Source organism: Suricata suricatta, chromosome 7 (assembly GCF_006229205.1).
Source record: "Suricata suricatta isolate VVHF042 chromosome 7, meerkat_22Aug2017_6uvM2_HiC, whole genome shotgun sequence".
Lineage (NCBI taxonomy): Eukaryota > Metazoa > Chordata > Mammalia > Carnivora > Herpestidae > Suricata > Suricata suricatta.
This window is the reverse complement of record NC_043706.1, coordinates 30,015,559-30,042,595: the sequence shown is the minus strand read 5'-3', so window position 1 is coordinate 30,042,595 and position 27,037 is coordinate 30,015,559. Positions and strand designations below refer to the sequence as shown.

At 48.0% G+C, this 27,037-nt stretch overlaps 1 protein-coding gene and 1 pseudogene across 3 annotated transcripts in view; one reads left to right on the top strand and one right to left on the bottom strand.

Moving 5' to 3' along the window:
• The window catches only part of LOC115295718 (butyrophilin-like protein 1), a 58,064-nt gene that overhangs the window by 2,472 nt on the left and 28,555 nt on the right, over nt 1-27,037 (bottom strand). For 2 of the 3 annotated variants that reach the window (XM_029943878.1, XM_029943879.1), the window contains 6 exons: nt 7,135-7,263; nt 4,467-4,814; nt 1,219-1,500; nt 904-1,104; nt 637-657; nt 521-547 (listed from right to left, as the gene is read on the bottom strand). In XM_029943878.1, the coding sequence (XP_029799738.1) occupies nt 521-547; nt 637-657; nt 904-1,104; nt 1,219-1,500; nt 4,467-4,814; nt 7,135-7,219 (964 nt within the window). In that variant the 5' untranslated portion in view covers nt 7,220-7,263. Of the gene's footprint in view, nt 1-520; nt 548-636; nt 658-903; nt 1,105-1,218; nt 1,501-4,466; nt 4,815-7,134; nt 7,264-8,620; nt 9,317-27,037 lie in introns of those variants that run through there. The other variant, XM_029943880.1, reaches the window with a different exon arrangement.
• Nucleotides 14,092-15,968, top strand: LOC115295720 (annotated as a pseudogene).

Sequence of the window (27,037 nt, the reverse complement as noted above, 5' to 3'; positions counted from 1 at the left end):
CAAAAAGGGACATGAATGAAGACAGGGATGTTAGGTGAGCTCTGAAGTTAAAGCGGCCAATCATTGGCCGCTCACCCCACCACATTCCCCCCGTGGTCTGCCCAGTCCTCCAACCATCATTTTCTGACCAGCACCTTCAGGAACTGAAGAGGAAAGACTCTCCTTGGATGGTGTTATATGAAGGGGTCACGCTCCTAAACTTAATAATCCCAGTTATTTACATAGCTTCTTTAACTAAATCTCAGCACCCAGTTTGAATGAGAACTAGTTGCTACCTAAAAAGGTACCAATATGGTGGGTAGATCAGCATCGGAATAAACCCAACTGCATGACAGATTCCAGGAACCAGCATCATCCCAGGTTCCAAAGCACCGGGTGGGAAAGAAAAGCCCAGATAAGGAAAGACTATGGTGAAGGGTACAGCCTCCCTCCACCTTCCACTTCTGCCCCAGGGGAGGGTCCATATTTCTATGCCTGAAACAAGGAGAGAGGACCCAAAGACATCTGGAGAGTCACTCACCAGCCAGGTAAATGGATTTCCTGCTGTCTGAAAACAAGACAGGACACAGGTGAGCTAAGAACCAGAGTATTACTACACAGGAGACTCAGAAACTTCTGGGAAAGAACAGAACTTACCGAGCTCTCTTTGGAGTGCATCTGAAAGAGTGAAAAAAAATAAGTCTGAATGCCCATCCTTAAGAAAGGAGAGACTGCACCTGGAGAACCCATAAAAGGACTTCTCTGTATCCTAGAAGATAAGATAACTCCAGACCCACCAAGCCTCCACATCCAACTGTCTTTTCTGAGCTGCTCACCCACCTGCTCCTGGCCAAGCCCCTGCTGCCAGCTTGTCCTCTGCACCAGCTTCTGCACTTGCCTGCCTTGGCCCCTATGCTGCCTTACCTCTGGCCTTCAGGGCCTCGTCCTTTGTCCGCCGGTCCTCCTCCTTGTCTCTGTGCAGTGTCTCCCATTCCTGTTGCGCCTGCCTCTTTGCAGTATGTTCTCTCTTGGTGTAATAGGTAGCCCCAATGAGTGGGAGCATCAGCACCATCAGGCTCACTATGAAAGCTGACTTCCAGGGAGAGGCCTGGGGGAAAAAGGGCTCTGTGCCCAGCCAGAGACCACCTCAGGGACACAGACCAGGACAGCCCAGCCCAGCACTCACAGGAACCCCAGGCCCCTCCCTCTGTCCTGCTGGGAGGGGAAAGTAGTGCTGACCTGGGATGAAAATGGCCATTGTCTTCTTCTGGTCCAGGACGGGGTTGAGGACCGAGCAGGTTATGTTCCTGGAAGAGCTGTCCCTCACCACCAGAGCAGCCTCCACACTGAATAGTCCTTCCGCGTCTTCGGTATAAGTCTCAGAGAATGACAGGAACTTCTCCCCATTAACAGCTCTCCACTGTACCTGGGGCTTCGGGAACCACCCTGAGGTCATGCACACCACTTGGACCCCGTCCTCCTCTGGCCCTGTGATGCGCACTTGAGGGGCAGAGCCCACACCTGCGAGAGAGAAGCTAGAGAGCATGGGGAGGCCTTCCAGAACCCTGGGGTGCCAGCAGAGCCTTCCTCTGCACCACTCCAGTGCAGCGCTGCCCCTAGAACGGGGCTCCCTAGGGGGTGATCCCTGAAAGGAACAGAGCAGGGATCCTGCCACAGGGAACAGAAGGAAAGAGCATGGGGACCTGTAGAGGCCAGGGCTCTTCTCCCCAACCAGGATGGTGGGAAGTCCATCACCCAGAGCAACACAAAAAGGAATTAGCCCCAGGTTCTATCCTTCTATGATCTTCTCACCTCACACACTCTCCAGGGCATCTTCTTGCACACTCACTGCCATTTGGTAAGTCATTTCCATCCTTGAAAACCCTACCTACCTCCTAAGCTTCCTCCCTAAAACCCACATCTTTGAAGGTTAGCTCTTCCAGGATTCTTCACAGGTGCTTCAAACTCAAATCCTGAACTGATTCATATTTGGCTCCATGTGTGATAGGCTGATGATGAAAATATTCCCAATCCCTCAGCCCGTTTCATATCTGGCTCAGCTTCTGCCACATATTTTTAGTGACTTCACACTCTGCTTCTGGGTTCCATCATGTGACTTGACTGGGCCACTGGGAGTTCAGGGAATGTGACTCTAGCAGAGGTTGGAAAGTACTTGTGCCATTGCCTTGGCCTCTGACACAGGAGGGACATGCTTGGGCTAGGGCAGTCCGTCCAGCTAAAGCTGTCCTAGATCCGCCAACAGCCCACTGAATCTCCGAGGTCTACTGTCAGGACAAAGTATGTTAAAAATCAGAGGCTCTTGTCTCTGTTGAAAATAAGGAAAGAGCCCCTTCCCATCCTTTTTCTTACAGTATTTACTTGAGGAAATTTGATGGTGGGGGCTTTCTCCCCTCTTTGAAATGTATATAAGTCCTTTGTGAAAACTACATAGGCCTTTTGCCAGCTTTGTGATCCAGGAATGTATTTCTCAAAAGCCTGGGAGCTCTCTCTCTGAACTGGAAACACCAAGGTGGACAGCACCCATCTCTCCCAGTTATTGGGGAAGGCTAGGACCTAACCTCACTGGAACCAGGACCCAACGGTAAAACCACCTTCTGTCATAAAAATGGGAGGATTTGTATAAATAAACTACTTTAACTTTTGTTTGTCGGGGAACACTTCATCTCTCCTTCTGTTCTGAATGACAGCCTCGCTGCAGGATTTTTCCTTTCAGTCCTCTGAATACATCACACCCCTCCCTCCTGGCCTGCCAAGTTTCTGTTGAAATTTCTACTGAGTAATATGAGGAAGTGCTGAATCACTATATTACACACCTGGAATTAATATAAAACTATATTAACCACTGGAATTTTAAAAAGTTTTTTTAAGGTAGGAGAATTTGTTTTTCCTTGAAACAAAGCCACTTACCTAACTTAGATGGTCACCCCAATTACCAAGTACATTTAGGGTGCACCTCCCATGACAGATGATGCTCTCAAGTCCATTTACTTGAGGGCTAGTCACTGTTTATCCAGAGAACATGTATGTAATGAGTGGTGTCTGCATGGCTATGTACAAAGGTGAGATTTCTGTCTTTGCAATCCTTTGGTAGATTCTCTGTGATACACATCATTTACTGGTTAATGTTAATGCAATAATAAAAATGTTTTCCTTCCCTACTACCTTTGTGAAGAGGATTTCTGGATTCAGAGGCTTTGTGTTTAAATACATATCCCTTACACTTAAGATGTATGAGTAAGCATAATTAGTCAGACACAGCTCAGATACGCTGAACTCCATTAATGCTCAAAAGTAAATAAATGGTTGTTTCTATGCACAAATGATATTTCTATGTCTATGTTGCACAGCGTTATGACAACAATCATATTTAGTTGCAGTCAGCAACTAAAACAAAATATCAATACTTCTACTACTAAACAACAAACTGCAATAACAAAACAAAACCTTGGGAGTCTCTACAGTCCCTTCTCTCCAACCCCCAAACTCTTTGTGTCCCCAAATCTACCCACTCAGTTGGGCCTACTTTCCAAACCTCTCTGACACTGGAACGCCTTCTCGTCCCCTCCCCCACTGCTCCTGTCCACTCAGGGAGCCACCCTCCCTACCCACTCACTACAGGTCTTTCTCCAGGCTTGCTCACCTTCCATATACCCTCTCTTACAGCTTTCAAAGCAAACCTCCTCCCACAAACACCTCCCTCCACTGCTCTGTTTAAAATTTCCTTGGCCCTTCCTCCAAACTCCATAACACACCACACAAAGTCTTCTGTGGTCTGGCATCACCCCTAACCGCAAAACCCCTCTCCGTTTCCTCCCCAAGTTCCCCCGCCTGGGCCACTCCAGCCCCAGGACTATTTGGCTAACTGTTTAACTCTTCATAATCACAATCACCATGCTCTCTGTGCCCCTCATGGGATCCATCAACCAGCATGACACTTTGGAACACTTTCTGGGTCCACTCAAGTACCTGCTCAAGTGTGTACCCCTCAAGAACTGCTCACAATCAATCCCTTCTCTCTGCCCGTGGACCAGAATCATCACTTCTCACCACCCTCCCATCCACCCATCTCACCAACTGCATGGCTTTCTTGTCTGCCCAGACACACCGGCCGTACCCCCACCCTGGCTGTCCCACGTGAGTGTTCTCCTGCTTGGGACGCTCACCCCCAGACGCCCACCCGGCCACGCCCCTACTCGCCACCGTCTAACATCCCCTATAACCCATCTGTCTACTGCCTTTAACATAAACTCGGCAGGACAGGAATCGCTATTTGATTCGCTAATGTACTCGGGTGCCCAGAAGGGGACCTGGCACTTAGTAGGGATTCTATATATTCTGATTACATAAATGAATAAGTGAAAGTCCCTCCTTTCCCTCGTCTCTAAAAGGAGGGGCTGATGCACTTGATCCCTGAGGTTGCTCCCATCTCCAATACTCAGGACACTAAATATAGATCAACCACCCACCTGCCACCTTCAGCTCCAAATTGGCCTCTTCATAGAAACTTCCCTTTCTGAAGAAGCAGGTATACATCCCGTTGTCAGAAGCCTGGACCTTCTGGATAAGCACAGCGGCCTCCCCCCTGCTGAGGAAGTCCTTCACCAGTGAGGTCCGCCCTGTGTACTGTTCCAGCTGGCCCTCTTTCTGTTCCTGCTGGTTTTCATAGATGAACACCACTTCCGAGAACTTGGAGCGGAACCACCGCAGCTCCATGGTCTCTACATCCATGGCTGGGGACACTCGACAGGACAGCATGATGTTCCCACCCAGCACTGCCACAATAGGGTCCGAGGGGCCAAACACCACGAAATTCTCTGTGGACACAGACACAGGAGTGAGAAAGTGGAAAGACACAGATGGGGAGGCAGGGAGCACGTACGGTCAGTTGGGGGCCCAGGCAGGCAGGGATGAATGTCAGACCTACCTGACAGACCGAGCTGTGACTACTCTGAGTCAGGACAAGATCGTCTTACCACACCTTTGAAACCCAGAAATGATGTCAAAGAGACTCTGCCAGCAGCCTGTGTTCCTGGCTCCAGGCCCTCCATGAAGGACTCTCTCAGGGTTTCTAACCTTCCACAGGCATTACAGTCGCCAGGAAGGCTTGTGAAGCGCTGACAGCTGGGCTCCACCCCCCGGAGCACCTGTCTCAGGAGGTCTGGGGTGGGTCCAACAATGTGCATTTCTAAGGGGTCCCCAGAAATACTGATACCGACGTTCCAAGGACCACACTCTGAGATCCACAGCTCCAGCTTGGCTCCTCTTAGGACAGGACTGAAAACCGACTGAAATTTATTATTTCTGCCCATGTGTTCCTCCTCTGCTGAATTGCATGTGCATTAGAAACTAGAGCCCACAGTTATTTCCATTACACAAGCACTCAAACCACTACCACCTTTCACAGGCCTTGGTCTTCCGAGACCTGGTGGGTATGTCAGGACATGACACTTCTGCAGAAAGAACCCTGCTGGATCTCCAAAGAGTGACTCCCCACCTCCTGTGCTACTTAATTTTGGCTGAGCCACTAACTGTCTCACCTGAGGGATGACAGTGACCAGCCTCCCTGGGACTCTCCCCTTCCCAGCCCCATTTGTGTGACCCTTTTAACCTGCAAACAAAACCATGCCTCCTCTCTATCAAAGCCCTCCAATGCCTCTCTGGTCCCCAGAGTGGCCTGCAAACCCAACAAGGATGACCCCTCTCTGACCCCCAACTCCTGTTTCTCTCCCCCTCACTCACTCACCCTGCCCCACCCAACGCTTGCCTCCACTGCTCCTTCAGCACCCAGGCACACTGTCCGCTCTGCTCTGGAATCATGGAGATTCAGACAGGGTGGCACCCACTCCCTCCACCTCTGCGTTCCCATCTCACTGCCTACACTGACACCTCACGGAGCCTTGCTCCCCACCCACAAGCCCTCCTGCTCCCTGACTGCCCACCCTGCTCTACTTCCTTCTCCTGGACTGCCCACTCCTTTAACAGACACAGATTGCATGGAGGTGAGGTATTTAGTACTCTCTGCGTCCGGTCAGAATGTAAGCTCTGTGGAGAGAGGACTCTTGTCTGTTTTGTACATAGATCAGCATCTTACACACACTTCACACTCTGTAAATATTTATAGAATGTAATGAATTAATAACCAAATAATTACTTAGATACCAATAGAGCCAGCAAACAAAAAATAAGGGGAATTTCATTTGCACACTTTTCATAGTGAAATTCACATTTTTTACTTTATAAGACATAAACTCCTCACTAGACAACTGTCTTGGTCCCTTTCCCTTACTTTATGGTTCTGGGACTCTTCTTTTTTTAATTTATTTATTTAATTCAAGTTAGTTAACATACAGTGTCATATTGGTTCCAAGAGGAGAATCCAGTGATTCATCACTTACATATGACACCCGGTGCTCTTCCCAACAAGTGCCTTCCTCAATGCTCACCACCCATTTACTCCACCCTCCCACCCAAATACCTCCAGCTACTCTTTTTGTTCTGTCCTTAAGAGTCTTTATGGTTTGCCTCCCTCTCTGTTTTTATCTTATTTTTCCTTCCTTTCCCCTATTTTCATCTGTTTTGTTTCTTAAATTCCACATATGAGTGAAATCATATGGTATTTGTCTTTCCCGGACTGACTCATTTCACTTAGCATAATACACTCTAGTTCCATTCACATTGTTGCAAATGGCAAGATTTCATTCTTTTTGATCGCCAAGTAGTATTCCATTAGACGAATATACCACTTCTTCTTTATCCATTCATCGGTCGACAGACATTTGTGCTCTTTCCATACTTTGGCTATTGTTGACAGTGCTGCTATAAACATTGGGGTGCATGTGCCCCTTTTAATCAGCACTTTTGTGTCCTTTGGATAAATACCTAGTAGTGCAATTGCTGGGTCATAGGGTAGTTTTATTTTTAATGTTTCGAGGAACCTCCATACTGTCTTCCAGGGTGTCTGCACCAGGTTGCATTTGGTTCTGGAACTCCTCTTAAATGTTTAATTATAACGAGTGATTGGAGGGTCACCAGAACCTTTCTAGAGCCAGGGCCTCCACCGATAGCCATGTGTCCTGATGGAGACACAGCAGGGCTCCCGGGAAGACACAGGAAGGGGGATGGGGACATGCTCACCTGCAGACCCCCCAGCAGGCAGGTGGAAGAGGAGAAGCACGGAGGTGAGACAGGAGAGCGAAGAGCCCCTGCAGCAATCCTCCATTTCCTCAGGGCGGGGGAGACACGGGGCAGGAGGCAGCTGAACACCTAGAGAGAGGACACAGGGCCAGCCCACAGCTCTAGGCCTCAGGGCAGACAGCAGGACTCAGGGCTGATAACATTCCCCAGCAGGAGCACAGTCTTTGCTACTAGTCATTATGCTAATGGGCTTGGCCCCCCCCCCCCACAACCTGATACCAAGAAAGCCCTCCAAGTCCTTAGAAAGCTTCAGCAGCCTGCTCCGTCCATAGGACCAGACCCCTCCTGCCTTGTCACAGGGCCTCCTCCAAGACTGCATGAGTCACAGACCACCAGAGATGCCCAGGGACACAGGGCCCAGACTCAGGCCCCTCCCAACGAAGGACCCTCCATTGGGGTTTAATTATAACTAGTGACTGGAGGGTCACCAGAACCTTTCTAGAGCCTGGGGCTCTAGAAGGACCCGCCCAACACCCTGTATGCTGTTCTGCTGCCCCCTAATTATGACCAGGGAATCACCGAGAAGCATGAGATCAGACTGCATCCTCCTCAAGTACATTGGGATTCTCACCACACACATCCTGTCCTGAGGTCCTTTCCTTATTAAGTTCATCCAAATTGCAGCTCCCACCTCACCCTAGCCTGTTGCTGCTCAGGACCAAGGACCTAGCCTTGCTTCCAACAGAGGGTTCTGTCAATTCCTTATGAAGAGTTGATCCTCACGCTCTATGTCTTTGAGGAGTTTCTACCTTAGAAGAAAGGATCCCAGGAGAAGGCTGCCTGGGTAGCTCAGTTGGTTAAACATCTGGCCCTTAATTACAGCTCAGGTCCTGATCTCAAGTCATGAGTTCAAACCCCATGTTGGCACTGGGTGTGAAGCCTCCTTTAAAAAAAGAAGAAGAAGAAGAAGAAGAAGAAGAAGAAGAAGAAGAAGAAGAAGAAGAAGAAGAAGAAGAAGAAGAAGAAGGAAGAGGAGGAGGAGGATCCCAGGAGAGAAAGAGCCACAGAGAGGATAAAATGAGTCCTGGTCAGACAAAAAAGGACTTCAAACCTCCTACTGCTGGGTGCGGCAGGGGGCGGGCAGCAAATAGTACTGAGAAGGACAGATTCTGGAGGTGACTGCTGACTTCTCCAGATTCAGCCACTTTCTAGGGAACCACCTTAGGCTGGTTTCTTGACCTGTTCTACCTCAGTTTCCTCAATGTAAAGTGGGGATAGTACAGGATCTCATCCCAAGGTATAAGGACGTAGTGCTACACAAATGTCAATAAATGAAGTGCAGGCATCACTGCATTTGTCCCGGGTCTTCTCAGAGCCTCATGATTATCCAGCACCACCCCCTCACCACAATCTCAGCCACTTCCTCACAGCCAGCTGCTCCCACCTTTCCTTTTATTAGCCAAAAACATCTTCAGAACCAACTTACCTGCTTAAAAAGCTGAGAACTTTTGGAATGTCCCTAACTCAGTAGTGTGAGAGCTCAGCAGACCCCAAATCTGCTCTCAGAGATTGCACCTGCAGTTAGCTGCTCTGACCCAAACCTGCTTCCAGATCCAATGCTGGGTGCCATCGTCTCCTCTTGCCTGAGAGGCAGGTGACTCTCAGGTGAGGGGAGAAGCCAGAATGGGTTGCAGAGATCTGAGCCAAAAGAGGGTCCTGGGCACTCCCAGACAGAAGAATCTACCCTTCTCTGACTTCTCCACCAGTTGAAAGTGAAACCTTACAAAAGGCAATCTCAGCAGACTCTGCCCTGCCCTCTGGATGGTTCACCCCAGTTATCAGGAAGGAAACAACGTGATCAGAGCCTCAGAAACAGGGCAGATACAGGTACACTGACCCACCCTGCAGGGGGACACACAGAACTACAGACTCAGCAGTAGTTTGATGAACAACTGCTACTCTCCAGGTTGGCTAATGTCTAGCCCAGAAGCAGGGAGTGTGTGTGGCACAGCTAAGACTAAAACCTAGACCTGTACATGGGGCTTTCTACACTAGCTGTTTACTACTGAGAATATTCATGACAGGTGGTGAATACTATTGGACAAGAGCCTTTGAAAAGACTTCAGTGTAGCTGCTTTGCTTTCCTTCACCCAGAGACCACACAGGTGTGGCAGGAGGGAGGTTAATACTGGGTATCAGGAGCTTCCAGGACCATTCCAGGACTCTGGCCCTGCACACGCTGAATGGACAGCACCTGGGGCTTGTTAGTGTTTTACTATCGTGCGTGGCAATGGGTACACCATTCAGCCCGCTCCCTGCCAGGCTGCAGGGTGCTCCAGGAAAGATGGATGTTATGGTCCCTGAAGGAAAACCCTGGAGCACGGGGGTTTCCTCTCCAGCCCCTCCCTACCTGCATGTTCCCATCTCAGTAAAGGACACCTTTACTGAGTTACATCTGCCAGAAACTGGAGGGTCATTCTACCACACAGTCCACTTTCCCACACAGTCTACCTCCAATGTACCAGAATGTTCAAGACTTTTCTCAAATCTGTATCCAAGGCCAGACTTAGTTCCTGGCCACCCCCATTTCTCCCCTGGCCCAAGGAGGGTGTCCCTGCTTCCCCATGAGTGTCCCCTGCCCACCTCCAGCCTGACCTCCTCAAGTTCATTTTCCTTCCAAGGTCATGAATCTCTCAAGTCAGATCTGCCTCATCTGTCCAAGGGACCCCCCTCTTAGCTGTGATTCCCGGATCCCAGCTTCCTCTCTGACCTCTTCCCACCACTCTCCCAGTTGTCCCTCACTGGCCTGAGTGAGTTTCTCCAGGTCACAAAGCTTTCCCAGCCTCTGCCCTTCTCACAAGTCATTGTATGATCCTGCTCTCTCTCCCTCTCTCTCATCCCCCAAACTCCTTAACATTTCAGTCTTGCCTAAAGTGACCTTCCTCAAAGGAACCCTCACCAACCTGCTCATCCCCACACATGCCCTATACACCTGCTTGTTGGAGTTTTACTGGCACCCTGTTCTCCACCACAGCTCTGACATCAATTCTTCTGCAGAATGTCTCTGGCATCCACAAAGGGAGGCACTGTGTGCCCTGCTCACGTATCCATCACATAGTAAACACTCAGTAAACTTTGCTTCACCTCATTTGCAGAGGACTCACTGCAGCAGCCCATTGGCTACTCAGCCTTGTCCAAACTGGGAAAACATTTTAGTCCACTGAGAAACACAAAGAGTGTTAACGCGGACCTAAATAAGTCAGCCCCTTGGTGGATCCAACAACTCCACCATCTTTCCCGCTCTTTTTTTCTTCCTGCCCGAAATATAAATGCTTCGCTGACCCACCCCTCGGCTAGAAACTCGGATCAACCACCTCTGCTTGCTCCCTCAAGCCTTCCCAGTGCTCAGGCGTTCAGGTGTTGAGTGGCTGGTGTTAAGACACCTGCTTGGGCGGCAGCTTCCCCGGCCACATTTCTGCCAGGTTGTCGTCATTGGTCATCGTTCTACAGGAGAGGGAATCTAATCTGAGTTTCACAGCTGCGCACCCAGCAAACTGCCTCCCGCCTGCGTCCACTCTTGGTTGTTCTCGATAATCCATTGGCAAGACCTCAGGATATATCTGAACACATCCCAGGCTGTCATCCGCAGAGGTCTATTCTGCCAATATCTACTTAGACTGGGGAAGATTGGAAAAATCTATCTTAACTGAAAAATCACAAATGAGGGGTGGCTGGGTGGCTCAGTTCATTAAGCGTCTGACTCTTGATTTCAACTCACAGTTCGTGGGATCAAGTCCTTTGTGGGGCTCTGTGCTGAGTGTGGAGCCTGTTTGGGATTCTTTCTGTCTCTCTGTCCTTGTCCCTGGCCCACTCACATGGGTGTGCTCACTCATTCTCTCTCAAAAATAAATAAGTAAAAAAATTTTTTAAGTCAATACCTTTTTTAAAGAAGAAAGAAAAATAACAAATGAGGTAAGGACCAGTATTAGCCTCCAGGTCCACCCCCACCCCACAGCCACCACCTTCACTGCCCAGTGGGGAGACTCCTCAAGTTGAGATTTTAGGGGAATTTGATGAAAAGACTTGAGGGAAGGAAAACAAATTTGACTGAGTTCCTACTAAGTACCAGGAACTGGGCTACACAAGTTGTATTTATGACACTTCGTTTTCACACCCGCACACAGAGATGAAGGACGACATGAGCCCTGCCAATCTATTAAACTTTAATCCAGGAACTCCCTAGAGGAGGGGAGGCTGGACCCAGTCCTCAAGCCCAGCCCAGTCCCAGCTCCACACAGTCCGGGTGAAAGAGGAGCAGGAAGAGGACTTTGAACTCTGTAATGGATGACATGGCCAGAAAGCTTACCTCCCCCGAATGCCAATTCATGGATCCCAGGATGGGAGGAAAGGGAGGGGAAAGAACGACAAAGCACAGGAAAGATGTTCTGAAGGACACTGGAAGGACCCTGGAGACACTGCAGGAAGGACACCGACCAGCAAACTTCACCGCCCTCCCCCCACCCCCCACGTTCACTGGCCATGAATGATTTTTCTTGCTCAGTATAAATTATCTTGATGCTAGTGGGGTTAATATTATACTTACTACTTTAACAGACATGTAATACATCTTATCTTCAGTTGTTTCAAGTGCCTTTGAAACACTTTTCAAATAAATACTTAAGCCATAAATCAATGGCTAATATAAAAAGAATTGTAATTTTAAGATGTGACATTTGGTGGAAAAAATTAAATCTCATTTTTAGGGGCACCTGGGTGGCTTAGTTGGTTAAGTGTTCCACCTCGGCTCAGGTCATGATCTCACAGTTTGTGGGTTCGAGCCCCGCGTCAGGCTCTGTGCTGTTTCCTCAGAGCCTGGAGCCTGCCTCAGATTCTGTGTCTCCTTCTCTCTCTGCCCCTCCCCACTCACACTCTGTCTCACTCTCTCTCTCAAAAATAAATAAATGTTAAAAAAATTTTAAGTAAAAACCTCATTTTTAAGAACCTGCAATCTGGTGAATCTTAATTTATTTTGATGATGTTAAGGTGAAGGTTCACTGGGTTATCATCCACTGCAGGAAAAAAGTTTATAGAAGTGTTTCCTGCTTGTTTGGTATCTGGAAAAACTGATAAATAACAGGAAACACACACACACACACACACACACACACACACACACACACACACACGGTGATAGTTTCTGGGTAGACTTCAAAATGTTCCTTCCTTCTCTAACCAGCAAGACCCTGCCGGTGGGCGGAGCTCTGCCCTGGGCGTCTGCTGGGGACAAGACCAAAGGCTCAGTGGGATGATCAGAGTCCTCTGAGTCTGCGCGCCTGCCCCTCTGGTGAGCACAGCCCTTCCTAGTGGAGGCTGCCATCCCATCTCTGAAATATCCAACCAAAGATGTCTCAGAAAATTCCTTGACCCTTACTCCCTCCCCGGAGCAGGGCCTGCCCAAGCCTCTCAGGAATCTGCCGCAAAGCCCACCTGGCCAGGGCGCCTGTCCCGCACCCTCTGAATGGGCAAGTCACTTTGCTTCCAAAGTCTGAGATTCCTGGGGACATGAGGAGGCATCACGCCCACCGCCCACCCGTCTGAGCTATATAAAGGCCAAGGTCTGAGACCAGAGAGAAAGACATTCTTATAGAAATTTTAACACATTTTATTAGCAAAAGATAAATAAGAACTTAAAAGGAAAGAAAGCCAAGAGAAAGATAGTATAAGAGTAGAGAGAGTAGGGGAAAAAATGGAAAGAGCAAGAAGAAAGAAGGGAGGGAGGGAGGGGAAAAAGGGAGAACAGAATGAGGGAGGGAGAGAAGGGCAGGGGGGAGGAAGGGAAAGGGGAAAGGGAAGGTGCAAGCGCCACCTCGTATTCAGCCTTGATATATCTGGGGACAAGACACCTGAACGGGACAAGGGGCTGCCCAGAGTGCCTCAAATTCATTCACGAGTCACTGAGATGTCAGTGACTGTCTTGCTGTGAGTGGATACAAGTCCTGCCCACGTGTGGGCAGTCAGTAACCCGGGAAAATTTACTCACTCTCCCAATCCCATGTAGGTCAGGCCCGTCCACAGTGAAGGCTGAAACAGTCAAGTCCCGGTGGGAGGGTCAGTGCCAAGTTATGGAAAAAGGGCCTGGAGACCTGGCACTTCGGCCTGTGACCTTGGAAGAATCAGAGGAGAGAGGCCTGAGGCAGAAAATCGGGAGAGGCCCTGACCAACCTCGAGAGGCTGAGTCTAATAGTCCCCAGCACGCTCAACACCCTGTTCCTCCGTGTCAGGAAGTCTCCGCAGGCTGAGCTGTCGCTGAAGCCCTGAGTCCAAGCACAGCTGGCTACTGATTTCAGCACTCAGGCCCACCATTTACCAAGTGCTATTTCACTCTGATCATTCTGTCTTTGCAATAAAGGACTTCCTCTAATCCTCAGAGGAGAGTCTTTCCTCACTTTAAAGCTGAGAGGCAGAAGCAGAACAATAGACGGGGACCTGCCCAGGGCCAAAACCTACTTGAGGCAGGTCCACCCCAAAACTCAGGTGAGCTCTAAACAGAGGGCGCCAGATTGGAGGCCCTGGTTCCAGAAATCCTCTCGAATGCAGCAGGTCTCAGAGAGGAAAGCAGGAGGACTATACTGCAGCTGCTGCCTGGGAGGCAACCAGACCGAGGGTGCTGTGAGGAGAGGGGAGCCCTGGAGGCCCCACCAGGTCTCCTAGGTTCCATAGGCTCTGCTGCCCCCTTGTGGCCAGCACGCACAGCACCGAAGGAGCGCTTCGTTGCGGGAGGACAGAGGGACTGAATACACTCAACAAATGTGGATGGGAGCACAGGGAACCAGGCCCAAAGGACCTCATGCTGCAGGATTCCTGATAGATGAAGTTAGAGAACAGGCAAAATGGATCCGTGGTGGCAGAAGGCCGACGAGGGGTTCCCAGGCCCTGAGGGGTAGTTAGGACAGGAAGGGACACCAGACAGTTTTCCTGGGGCAGTGGGGCTTAATCGACTTACTGAAGTTACCTTAATCATTTTACTTATTTTTGTTTTATTTATTTATCTTAATTAAATATTATTCTTTTTTTTTCTTTTTTCTTTTTTTTTTTTTTTTAAGAACAAAACTGAGTTTCGACAGGAAAGTGCTGGGACAATGTCAGAATCTCTATCCAGAACCATGTTGCTGCTGGAGATCAATGAAGCCAAGTGAATGGGGGCTGAGTGGGCGAATCCATAGCTGAAGCGGAGCGCCAGATGGTGGAGGGCTATACTTATTTATGAAACTGTCTTGAGCTCTTCTTGAATTGCCAGTTTTCAGCCTCCTCATGCCTCCATCTCCTTTAGACAACAGGGTAGTAGTGGCACTGTCTAGGCCCATCCGACCTCAGGATCTCAACCTTTGATTAGACTCTAGCTACCTTGGCTCTGCCACCCCAGGCAGTGGCAGCCACCCTGAGGTCATTGCCACCACCGGCGTATCCCTCAAGGCTGCGAATCTGACGTATATGCCCTCATCCAGCGGCTCTGCCCGCTCCCTGAACTGTGGATGCAGCAGTGCCAGCTGTTGCACTGTGGCAACCTACGACAAGGACAATCAGGCCCATCCCCAAGCCATCGCCACCGGCCCCTCCGCCACTGCCATCGGAACCTCTACCGCCTGCCCTGCCAACCAGATGGTCAACAACAATGAGAATGCAGACCCTTTAAGTCCGTCAGGTGGGGTGGGCAGCCGTGTGTCGGGGATCCCCAAGCAGCTAGCCAGCATCAAAATCATCTACCCTAATGACTTGGCGAAGAAGATGACCAAAGGCAGCAAGAGCCACGTGACGAGCCAGGGCCCTGTCATCATTGACTGCAGGCCCTTCATGGAGTACAAGAGTCACATCCAAGGAGCTGTCCACATTAACTGTGCCGACAAGATCAGCCGGCGGCGACTACAGCAGGGCAAGATCACTGTCTTAGACTTGATTTCCTGTAGGGAAGGCAAGGGCTCTTTCAAGAGGATCTTTTCCAAAGAAATTATAGTTTATGATGAGAATACCAATGAGCCGAGCGGAGTGATGCCCTCCCAGCCTCTTCACATAGTCCTCGAATCCCTGAAGAGAGAAGGCAAAGAGCCTCTGGTGTTGAAAGGTGGACTCAGCAGATTTAAGCAGAACCATGAAAATTTCTGACAACTCCCTCCAGCTCCAAGAGTGCCGGGAAGTGGGGGGTGGCGCGACCGCAGCGTCGAGCATTCTACCTCAGTCCATCCCGCCACCCCCGACATCGAGAGTGCAGAGCTGACGCCCATCTTGCCCATCCTGTTCCTTGGCAACGAGCAGGACGCTCAGGACCTGGACACGACGAAGTGGCTGAACATCGGCTACGTCATCAACGTCACCACTCACCTGCCCCTCTACCACTAGGAGAAAGGCCTGTTCAACTACAAGCGGCTGCCGGCCATCGACAGCAATAAGCAGAACCTGCGGCAGTACTTTGAAGAGGCTTTTGAGTTCACTAAGGAAGCTCACGAGTGCGGGAAAGGGCTGCTCATCCATTGCCAGGCGGGAGTGTCACGGTCCACCACTTGATGAAGCACACTAGGATGACCATGACTGATGCCTATAAGTTTGTCAAAGGCAAACGACCAATTATTTCCCCAAACCTTAACTTCATGGGGCAGTTACTGGAGTTTGAGGAAGACCTGAACAACGGTGTAACCCCACGAATCCTTACACCAAAGCTGATGGGCGTGGAAACAGTTGTGTAACCGAGGTCCGGATGGAAAGGAATACTGTTCTCCATTAGGAGATGAAGAGAAAGAAGGATAGATTCTTTCTTTTTTTTCTTTTTCTTTCTTTTTTAGATAGGGGTAAAGTTTGTGAATGGAAACAAAACTTGTTTAAAACCTTTTTATTTTTAACAAGTGTGAGAAGAATTTAACTTGGATGCCACTGAGGTTTACTTCCCACGAACTGCTAAAGCAGGGAGGCTAAAGGGGTAATTTTTTTAAGCCAACAATAAAAATATAATAAAACATGTTTCTTCCCCCTTTTCCTTTTAAGCTATTTGTAGAGTTTATGATTAAATAGTCTGTGCAGGTTCATAGAGCGAAGATACTACAATTTAAACAGATTAAAAAGAACCAAAAGTAAGAGGCAGAAAAAGACATTGAATCACCGAGGCCCGAGATCTGTCTGGGCTCATCCAAACAGAAAACAAACACCAAACCAAGCCCTGTTATGCTCACTGGTGCAAAGAGCAAAATCAGGGCAGCTTAAGTGGTCTAGGAACCCTTCACGTTCTTTAAAGAGACAAAAGATACTGTTGATTTTGTGTGCTTCGTACTCTGGATTATTTTTTCCCCCTCTGTGGGGGAGATTTTCTGAAATAGCAAGGAACTGACCATTATACCATAAGCCTTTACTGGCTCCTTGTGCAATAATACAGTGTTTTGAGTGTGCAAACCAGTTAGAGCTGACAGCCAAATAGTAGATAAGTAGTGCAAATTTGCCAGCCTGCAGACAGAAAGGAATTCAATAAAAATCAATGACTTTCCTTCCCACCTTTTTCCTTTATTATTATTATTATTATCATCATTTTTTGGATTTGATTCTGGTTACAGTGCCATAAACCTTGTTACATATGTATATCAGAATGTAAAAAAAAAAGACAAAAATTTATTTAAAAATATTTTTTGCAGAAAAAAAAAAAAGAATCTCTATCCAACCAAGTCTTCACACATTGGTTTGTCCCACAGTGCTCCCCATTCTCACTGTTCCCCTAAGCCTGGTAGGGTGAGGATCTCCCCTTCACAGACACGCCCACACACACACACCCCACTGCATCCTGTCTTTACAAAAAATGTCCACACTGCCAGGCCTTGGCTCTGCCGTTTCCCCCAAACCAAAAGCTTTCTTCTCCACCTGCCCCCTCCCCTTTCACCCCTCACTGTGCCCCTAGAGAAAGGTCATAGAACACAATCTCTACACTCACTTGTTCAGTGGGCATCGATGGACAGCAGACTGCAAGCATCTGGGCAAGACAAAGAAAGTCTCTTGCCCCAGGCAGGCTCACAACCTGGCCACCTAACAGGACACATGGTGAAGCAGAGAAAACACAAAGCAATGTGAGCAAGAAGTGTGAACCCTCAGATACACTGAAGATAAGATACACCTAAGGGAGGTCCTGGGCAGAGTTGCTGGAGAAGTGCCCTAGGTTTCCAACACTGACTCCCCTGGGGAAACTCCAAATTCCCTGGAGCAAAGCTGGAAGTGGCTAGTCCAAGCGAGACATCTCTGAGAAGACATCTTCCTTGCTGAAGAGACACTGACTCAGAGGTGGAACCAGAGATTGAGGTAGAGGGGGGGAGTTCAAGACTGAATCCCAAGAGGGTGGACGATAGAAAGGAAGCTGAAGATTCTGCCTCACAGTTTGTGGCGAGAAAGAGCACCAGGCAGAGTGAGAAGTGTCTCCCACCGCATGGACGCTTGGTTCTTATCCAGCCCACCTGAGGCCAGAGTGTGAGAGGAGAGAGGTAGAAGGCCCCAGCAGGGAGCAGGATTCCCTCAAGATGGTTAAAATCGAAAGTTGTAGAGGAGTAATTAATCTGGGGTGAGGGAGGGAGACAGGGGGAGAGCAGGGGCTTCTGAGGCATCTGAGAGCCTTTATTCCCCCTCCCAACCTTAAAGGGACAGGGACAGGGAGCCCAGACCCTGGCAGGCAGGGAGGGAGAATACTCCACCTACTCTCCCTCCACCAAAGCCTCCCTCTAGGCTTCCCATTGTCTGAGCCCAGTGAGAAGCCACCAGCAAGTCCCCAAGCCTGCCCTCCCTGTGATCAATCCATGGAAGTCGGTGTCCCCAGTTACAGAGCAAGCAAAGCAGGGAAGGGTGAGAAAGGACAAGGAAGAGGGGCAGACAGGGAGTAACACAACAAAGGACCAAGGGACCCAGGGGAGGGGTTAACATGAGACCCCCTACCGGATCCATCTCTAGCACAAGCACCTTCCCAAGAGATCCAACTACTGCTTCAGCCAGGTGACAACCCTCCCCCCCAACAAAGATAAGGACACCAGTGACAAGCCCAGTGAGTGGGGAGTCCAGGTGCATATAGAGGTGGGAGAGGCAGGGAGGCCTGGCGGGCAGCTCTGGAGTAGACAACACACAGCTTTGATGTCTCCAGGCCCAAAGTGTCATAGCCCAGACTGGGAACGAGTTGGCGGGGGAGGCTTCCAGCAGGTGTTTAAATACACCTGAGGTCTGGGTTCTCTGTAGGTTTACCCCCAGGAGCCGTCCTCAGAGACAGCCCCCATCCACTTCAGCCACCATCGTCACCACAGAGGACAGGAAGAATCACCCCCTGCATCCCTTTAGTTCACACTCAAAAGGTAGAGATTTTTAGAGAATTTTGCATAGGAAATGCAAACAAACATAAGGGTTTGCAAAACAGAAGAGTTTTCAGAATTCTGGAGCCTAAACAATGACAGCTGTGGGGGAGGGGAAGCGGGTGTCACGCACTGTAGCTGAGTAGCACCAGCCTCAGGCTATTCCAGAATCACCTCCTCTCTCCAAATCTCTCACCCCATTGAGCTCTGGGGCTGTTCCACGTGGCCCTGCTTCACTCTATAGGTGTCTCTCCATCCCTTCAGGACTCTCCTGTCGCATCTGCCCAGTGCCTCAGGCCGTGATCCTCTCCCACGTTGCCCTCCTGCGCTCACTGCCTCTATTCTCATGCACGACCCTCACCCACACAGACCAGCTTCTGTGGGCAAGAACCAGCCTCCATTTCCTTGGACCGGCCCTTCCAAGTCTTTCCGGCCAGTCAGTTCTGCTCAGTCCCTCCTCAAACTACTCACTGCCATCAGGTGTCAGAGGCCCTGGACCTTCCCCCATTGCAGGTAAGAGTCCTGTCCTGCCATAGACCTGCACTCAGCACACGTACTCTGCTCCTCTTGCAGAGTGCCAAGCCTGGCCACTGGCTTCTGAAGAGATCTGCTGGGCACAGGCCACACCTGCACCTGCTGGCAGACAGGGGTCAGCCTGCTCCTCCCCCTTTCCACAGCCAAGAGTTGGACACCTTCAGTGGGGAGAAGCCCAGCATCCTTCAAGGAGGCCTTCCCCCCAGGGAGCAGGTGACAGGTCACATTCACCAAAGGATATGCTTTGGGGGTATGGGAGCAAAAAGCCTTCCAGAACCTTCCTAAGGGCCTCCCCTTTTCCCTAGTCCCTGAGGTCACAGAAGGGGAGTGTCTTCAGGCCTCAACTGCACCCTGGGGAAGAATCCACAGTGCCTCTGCCAGCATCCAGCCCAGAGCACTCCATTGCAGGGAAGGGAATCAAGAGTTTGGAGTCAGATGTGCTTCTGTTGACTTTTTTGTTAGATATCTTGGTGGGGAGTGGAAGACACAGTTGAACACATAGCTCTTAAGTGCAAGAAAAGTTCTAGGCTGGGGCGCCTGGGTGGCTCAGCCGGTTAAGCATCGACTTCGGCTCAGGTCATGATCTTGCAGTTTGTGAGTTTGTGCGCTGCATCAGGCTCTGTGCTGACAGCCCAGAGCCTGGATCCTGCTTCAGTTTCTGTGTCTCCCTCTCTCTTCCCCGTCCCCTGCTCATGCTCTGTCTCTGTCTCTCTCTCTCAAAAAATAAATGAACATTATTTAAAAAAAAAAAAGTTCTGGGCTGGAAAGGTCCATTGTGTGACCACAGGGCCTTTGATGGTGGTCAGAGCTGTGAGGATGGAGAACAGCTGGCTTCTTCCAGGGCTTCCACAGGGGATGTTTATACCACCTCCCTTCACATCCACAGGTCTGCATATTGTAACTGTCTGGGTCTCCCACCTAGTTCGGGAACCTCTGGAAGGCAGTGGAAGGTCAAAGATCCTTTAGTGCAGACAGATCCTCCCAACTAAAGCTGGGTCAGGCCCAGAGAACCCATGAGGCAGGTAGACCATGGCTGGGCAGCTCTTGCTCCGTGACTGTGCCCGGCTGGGGCCCAGGACCCAGGAGAGTCACTCCCAGCCTTGCCACCAACACAGGCCATGGACTGGAGAATTTGCCTCCTCTCCCAAACACCCAGGGAGGGTGGGTTGTGAGCAGACCAGAGCGGCCCAGGCAGGTGGCCAGCTGCCAATCTCACCACTCTGGCTGCCTTCACTGCACAATGACCTCCCTGCCCCCACACCACACATCCTTGGACCCTCCGCATCCTCACTGAGTCTGCCCCCAGGACAAGCCCTAAAGCCCCAGCCTGCTGCCCTCACCTCAGTCACACTCCACCCCCATTACCTCCCCAACTCCACCCCTCTCCACCCTACCCTCAGCTCCCCCACCCTCCTGCCCACTCCAGCCACTTCCCCTTCCCACGCCAGACCCCCACCACCCCACCCCACTCGCAGCCACTGCCCAAGGGCTTCCTCTTCTCACTGAGAAAGCACTACCCTTTCACTGAAAACACATCCAACAGTCCTCTCTTCACCAAGAATTCAGTAAACTTTGGCAAGAGAAGTAGAAAAAAAGGAGAAAATACACTAATTCACATTTTGGGGCCCTGAGGCTTAGGACTTGGAGCATTTACTAGAGGTCAAGTAGTTGTTTTGCTTCTATTACTTATCCTGCCCATTGGTTTTATACTTACCAACGCTTGGATTAAATTTCCTTAATATTTAAATAGATTTGCTCCTCATGCTAGGTCCCAGTACAAGATTGCTTTTTGTAAGAGTTGCCATGGGAAAGCAACCGAGCGGCCACTTTGCTGTGGAGAGCTGCGAGCACTGACGACCCCCACCTGCAGACCTGGGATGACCCGAGCCATTTGGAAAGCACCAGCGGCCATTTTATTGCAGGCCAGATAACAGATCCAGGCGCCACCAGGACTGACGACCCCCACTCTCAAGCTGGACTGTCTCAAACTGTAATGCCTCACCATGGAATTCCAGCATCTCCCTCCCCCCCCACCGAAGCAAACAGCCAATTGAATCCTGCCACCATCCAAAGAAGACCCTACGTGGCTATCAGCCCACCTGAGCTCAAACCCGGAACTTCTGCACCCATAAAACACCTTGCTCTCCCATACCAGGCGTGACTTCCCTGACTCCCAGCTCCAGAGTCACGGAACCTCGCCCGGGAATTGCAGATCCCAATAAAGGCCTTCTTGGCTCCATAACGTGGTCTCTTTGTCCTCCCATCTCTGCTCCATCTATTAAACCTTACACTTTTCTCTTCAGGAAAAAAATAAATAATTCATCATGCTATCTTTAACTTCTGCCTATTTATGCAATAGTTTGATTTTAAAATGGAGATTTTTCTGAATCAGTCCATGATCATGCATGTCCAGTAAAAATTTTAATCTATTTTCAGAGTTTAATTGTCAATCTTTCTGGCAAAGGGATAACCTGTAATGCTGCACCACCCAGCAGCTCCAGTTTAGGGTCTTCTAGGACAGTGTGTGACTGGTCAAGTACCCATGTACCTCCCTGTGCACCTTCCATGCTGCTAATCCAGGACCCACTGACTGACCCACACCAGCCCCCAACTTCCCCGGCCAAGGTCTGAGTGCGCAGGGCCAGCAGTGTGCTGGGGAGAGGGGACAGGCACAGGTCACGGACTTAGCCTGTGCTGTGTCAGGAGCCACTTCCAGCCCCTTCTGGACCCAGCCCTAGATAGAGGCAACCATTTCCCCACCCACCCCCTCCTCCCAGGTCAGGCTCTCCAGAAGGTACTACTCTCGGCTGTCACATCATAAAGGATGTCAGCATCTTCAGGGTCAGCTTCAGAGCCACTGTCCAGAAGCCCCAAGGGTCCTTATCTATACCTTCCATGAGCACAGAGCACTCACTGTAATGAATTCTCCAGAATACCCAAGAACCAAGAACTCCATAATGGTGAACCGTGGCAAGAGGGCTGGGGCAGCTGGGAGATGCATGTGCGGAGAGCAGTCCCTATAAGGAAGGCAATAAGCCTGATTTACAAAATACCAGGACCCAGGAAATGGAAAAGCTTCTCTGAAGCTGGAAGGAGGTCATTGAGGAAATGCCCCATTTTAACAATATCCCACTTAGATTTCCAGACCCATTGTTATGATTACCTAGCGCGCTCCATTCCCATTTGCCTCTCTCTCTCCAACATACCATCCTGGAAAAAGCCCAGCTTTGCCTAAATCAACTTCCCACCTACTCCATGCCTACATCCAAGAAGCTAAGTGATTGGATAAAAATACTCAAACATGCCTAGGAAATATTTATAATCACAAACTTCAAATTGGCTAATAAAAAGACCCAGCATTTTTCTGGTTACTCACTCACAAATTTTCAAGGCAATTATTTCACATTTTCTTCTTAATTACACACCCTCCCTCGCTTTCACTTTCAACTGATAACCAACCCCTTCACTTGGGCCCTGAAACCCAGCCCCTCCCACCTATTCAAGGACATTCCTCCTGCACCCTCCCTCTTCTGAAATGCTGCCTTTCCCTCTGAAGATCACACCCACCAGCAAGCAAAAATGCTATACTTCCTATCTTAAAAAGCAAATAAATAATAACCTTCCCTAGCGCCCAGACTGAGGTCTCTTAGTAGCATTTCCACTAAAAAGAACCAGATGTACAAAATGACCATAATGGCAAGGAGGCCATCAAAGATACGAGGATCTTATCAACTTGAGGCTCACACTGGCCAAATATGGAACAAACTGAGATCAATAAAGCAATTCACTGCAAAAGATTAAAATATATTAAAATGTATTTCTTCATAGTTATATTAAATAAAAACTTGTGGGTTACTTTTGGAGGATGCGAGAGAATGAACTAATTATTCTAAAAACTAGAAAATAAACAGTAAAAAAAAGGTATGAATCTGACTTTCCTAAACAAATCTAATAGATGTAATAGTAGATGAGGCATAGTGTCTTTTATATAAATGAATTAAAGACAGAATGAAAGAAGAAGAATGTCACAATTTTACTGTAAGGATGCAGGTCTGATTCAGGTTTCCCCTCTGACCCTGAAGGCCAGCTAACACCATTAACATTTCTGGGCGTGGGCCTAAAGATGGAGGTTAAGACTAGTCACGCCCTACCTGAGGGTCCCAGGTCCACTCTGTAATTGGTTAAAGTTACTGTCAATGATGTGATGCTCTAATGATTGGACCCCTGTACCTATGTCACAATTTCCTGTAACTCCCCCTTCCCAAACTCATAAAAGGCCCTGCCCCGCCATGTTCCGGGCTCGCTCCACGTGGATCCAGTGTGTTGTTGAAGTCTGTGAGCCCGAGTTTAGGCTGGCCGGGCCTGAATTCGTAATAAAGCCCTTTGCTTTTGCATGCATGCTTCAGCCTCCCTGGCAGTCTCTGGTTTTTGGGGGCGATATTAAAATCTGCGTATAACATTACAACCCCTCAAAAGTAATGAGTCTAGGCAATGCCCATCAATGATTGCCAACTAGAATTATGTTTTTGATGGAAAAATACAGCACAATGCTACCTATGATGTATCCTCACGAAAAAGAAAATCTTGAGTCATATAAGGTCTTTAAATGTAACTACCAGTTTTTACAGGAAAAAAAAAAGTGGAGGAGGCAGACGTAGTATATGGCACAGGCATGCAATTAGCAAAATTTAGAATTTAGGAAATTCTAGGGGCTCCTGGGTGGCTCAGTCAGTAAAGCGTCCAACTTTAGCTGTCGTCATGATCTCACACGGTTTATGGGTTCAAGCCCCGCATCAGGCTCTGTGCTGACAGTGTGGAGGGGTTGGGGTTCTCTCTCTCTCTCTCTCTCTCTCTCTCTCTCTTTAGCCCTGCATCAGGCTCTGTGATGACAGCTCGGAACCTGGAGCCTGCTTTGGATTCGCTCTCTCTCTTTCTCTTTCTCTCTCTCTTTCTCTCCTCTCTCTCTCTCTCTCTCTCTGCCCCTACCCTGCTTGAGCTCTCTCTCTCAAAATAAATAAAATTTATATTAAAAAAAGAAAATTCTATAGAAAATAAGCCATTTCCTCAACAAATAAATGACAAGAAAAAAAAAAAAGCCCAAAAGTTTAAAAGACACATGCTCTCAGTCTAACCCCGAGAAAAATACCAAATTCCAAAAGAAGGGAATCCGATAAAATACCTGATGAAGAACTGTCAAGATCATCAAGAACAAGAAAAGTTTGGGAAACCGTCACAGCCGAGAAGGGTCCAAAGATACAAGATAAATACATGTAATGTGGTACCTTGAATGTCATCCAGGCACAGGTAAAGAACATTAGGTAAAAACTAAGTCCAAAGAAATTGTGAAGTTTATCAATATCAATTCATTAACTAGAACAAATGTACTGTATTCACATAAGATGTTAGTAATAGCAAATACTGGGTGCAGTGTACATGGGAACACTCTGTACTATCTTCTCAAACTTTTAAAAAATAAAGCGTATTTATAAAAAGAGAGAGAGACTGGGGTGCCTTAGTGGCTGTTAGTTAAGTGCCCAACTCCTGATTTCAGCTCAGGTCATGATCGAACAGTTTTTGGGTTTGAGTCCTCCTTTGGGATCTGTGCTGACAGTGTGGATCCTGCTTGGGATTCTCTCTCTCCCTATCTGTCTGTCTCTCTCTCTCCTTCTCTCAAAATAAAGAGATAAAATAAAAAGAGAGAGAGACTTAGGACACATCAACCGCAGGCAATGAGTGAATCTGGACTTTATGCTGATTCAAACAAACTAATTGCACACGTATTTATTAGACAATTTGGGAAATTTGGACATTGGCAGCATATTTGATCATATTAAGGATATTGTGAACAGTTAGATAGCATAATGCTAGTGTGGTTATGTTTTTAAGAGTCCTTATTCTTTAGAGAGACTAACACATTTATGATAGAAATAATATCATGCCTAGGATTTTTTCTAAAATCCTCTAGGGGAAGGGAGTGAGTATGGGTGAAACCACTGCGGTCCTGAGTTACTGACGGTGCTGTCTGGGTGAGGGGCATGAGGATTTTCCACTTACGTGTGTATTTGAAATTTTCTGTAATAATAATTTAAAAAAATAATTCTCTTGATCCCTCTTGCTATACATCTTTTCCATGCAACCAACTCTTAACAGCAAAATTCTTTAAGGAAGTTTACAATAGAAAAAGTCTGTACTTCCTCTCTTCTCACTCTCGTTTTTGAAACAGATCTAAGAAAGCATAATTTACATATAAAATTCACCCATTTTAAGTGTACAATTCAATGACTTCAATATGTTTATAGTTATAAATATAGTTAATAATAGTATATATTATATAGTTAATCTAATTTTAGAACATTTTCATCACCCCACAAAGAAACCTCATGTTCATTTGTATTTATGACCCATGCCAACCCCCAGCCTTAGGCAATAGTTTTCTGTCTCTATAGATTTGCCTATTCCAAACATTTCACATAAATGGGATCATACAACATATGGCCTCTTGAGTCTGGTTTCTTTTACTTAACATAATATTTTTTAAATAACTTATTTATTTAAAAATTTTTTTTAATTTTTTTATTTCTTTTTTTTTTAATTTATTTATTTTTGAGAGACAGACCACAAGTTGGGGAGAGGCAGAGAGAGAAGGAGACACAGAATCTGAAGCAGACTCCAGGCTCCAAGCTGTCAGCACAGAGCCCGATGTGGGGATTGAACTCACAAACTGTGAGATCATGAGCTGAGTCAAAGTCAGACACTTAACCGACTGAGCCAGCCAGGCGCCCCAAATTTTTTTATTTCTTTTAAAGAGAGAGAGAGAGACAGCGTGAGCAGGGGAGGGTCACAGAGAGAGGGAGACACAGAATCTGAAGACAGGCTCCAGGTTCTGAGTTGCTGTCAACTTAGAGCCTGACGCAGGGCTCGAACCCACAAACCCATGAGATCATGACCTGAGCCGAAGCCGGACACTCAACCGAATGAGCCACCCAGGCACCCCAAATTTATTTATTTTTAGTTTACATCCAAGTTAATGCTCCTTACCCGTTTAGCCCTCTTCCCACAACCTCTCCAGCAATCCTCTGCTTGTTCTCTATATTTAAGAGTCTCTTATGTTTTGCCCCCTCGCTGTTTTTTATATTATTTTTACTTCCCTTATGTTCATCGGTTTTGTATCTTAAAGTCCTCATATGAGTGAAGTCATATGCTATTTGTCTTTTTCTGACTAATTTTACTTGGCATAATACCCTCTAGTTCTATCCACATAGTTGCAAATGGCACGATTTCATTTTTTGATTACCAAGTAATACTCCATTGTATATATACCATATCTTCTTTATCCATTCATCTACCAAAGGACATTTGGGCTCTTTCCATACTTTGGCTATTGTCAATAGTGCTGCTATAATCATTGGGGTGCATCTGCCCTTTTGAAACAGCACACCTGTATCTTTGGATAAATACCTAGTAGTGCAATTGCTGGATCATAGAGTAGTTTTATTTCTAATTTTTTGAGGAACCTCCATATTGTTTTCCAGAGTGGCTGCACCAGTTTGCATTCCCACCAGCAGCGAAAAAGAGATCTTGTTTCTCTGCATTCTCGCCAACATTTGTTGCTGCCTGACTTGTTAATATTAGCCATTCTGACAAGTATGAAGTAGTATCTCTGTTGTGGTTTTAATTTGTATTTCTCTGACGATGAGTGATGTTGAACATTTTTTTCATGTGTCTGTCAGCCATCTGGATGTTTTCTTTGGTAGTGTCTATTCGTGCCTTTTGCCCGTTTCTTCACTGGATTGCTTTTAGGTGTTGAGTTTGATAAGTTCTTTATAGGTTTTGGATACTAACCCTTTATCTGATATGTCATTTGCAAATATCTTCTCTTTTTCTGGCAGTTTCCTTTTAGTTTTGCTGCTTGTTTACACCGCTGTGCAGTAACTTCTTATTTTGATGAGGTGCCAATAGTTCATTTTTGCTTTTGTTCCCCTTGCATCCAGAGACATGTTGAGTAAGAATGAGTA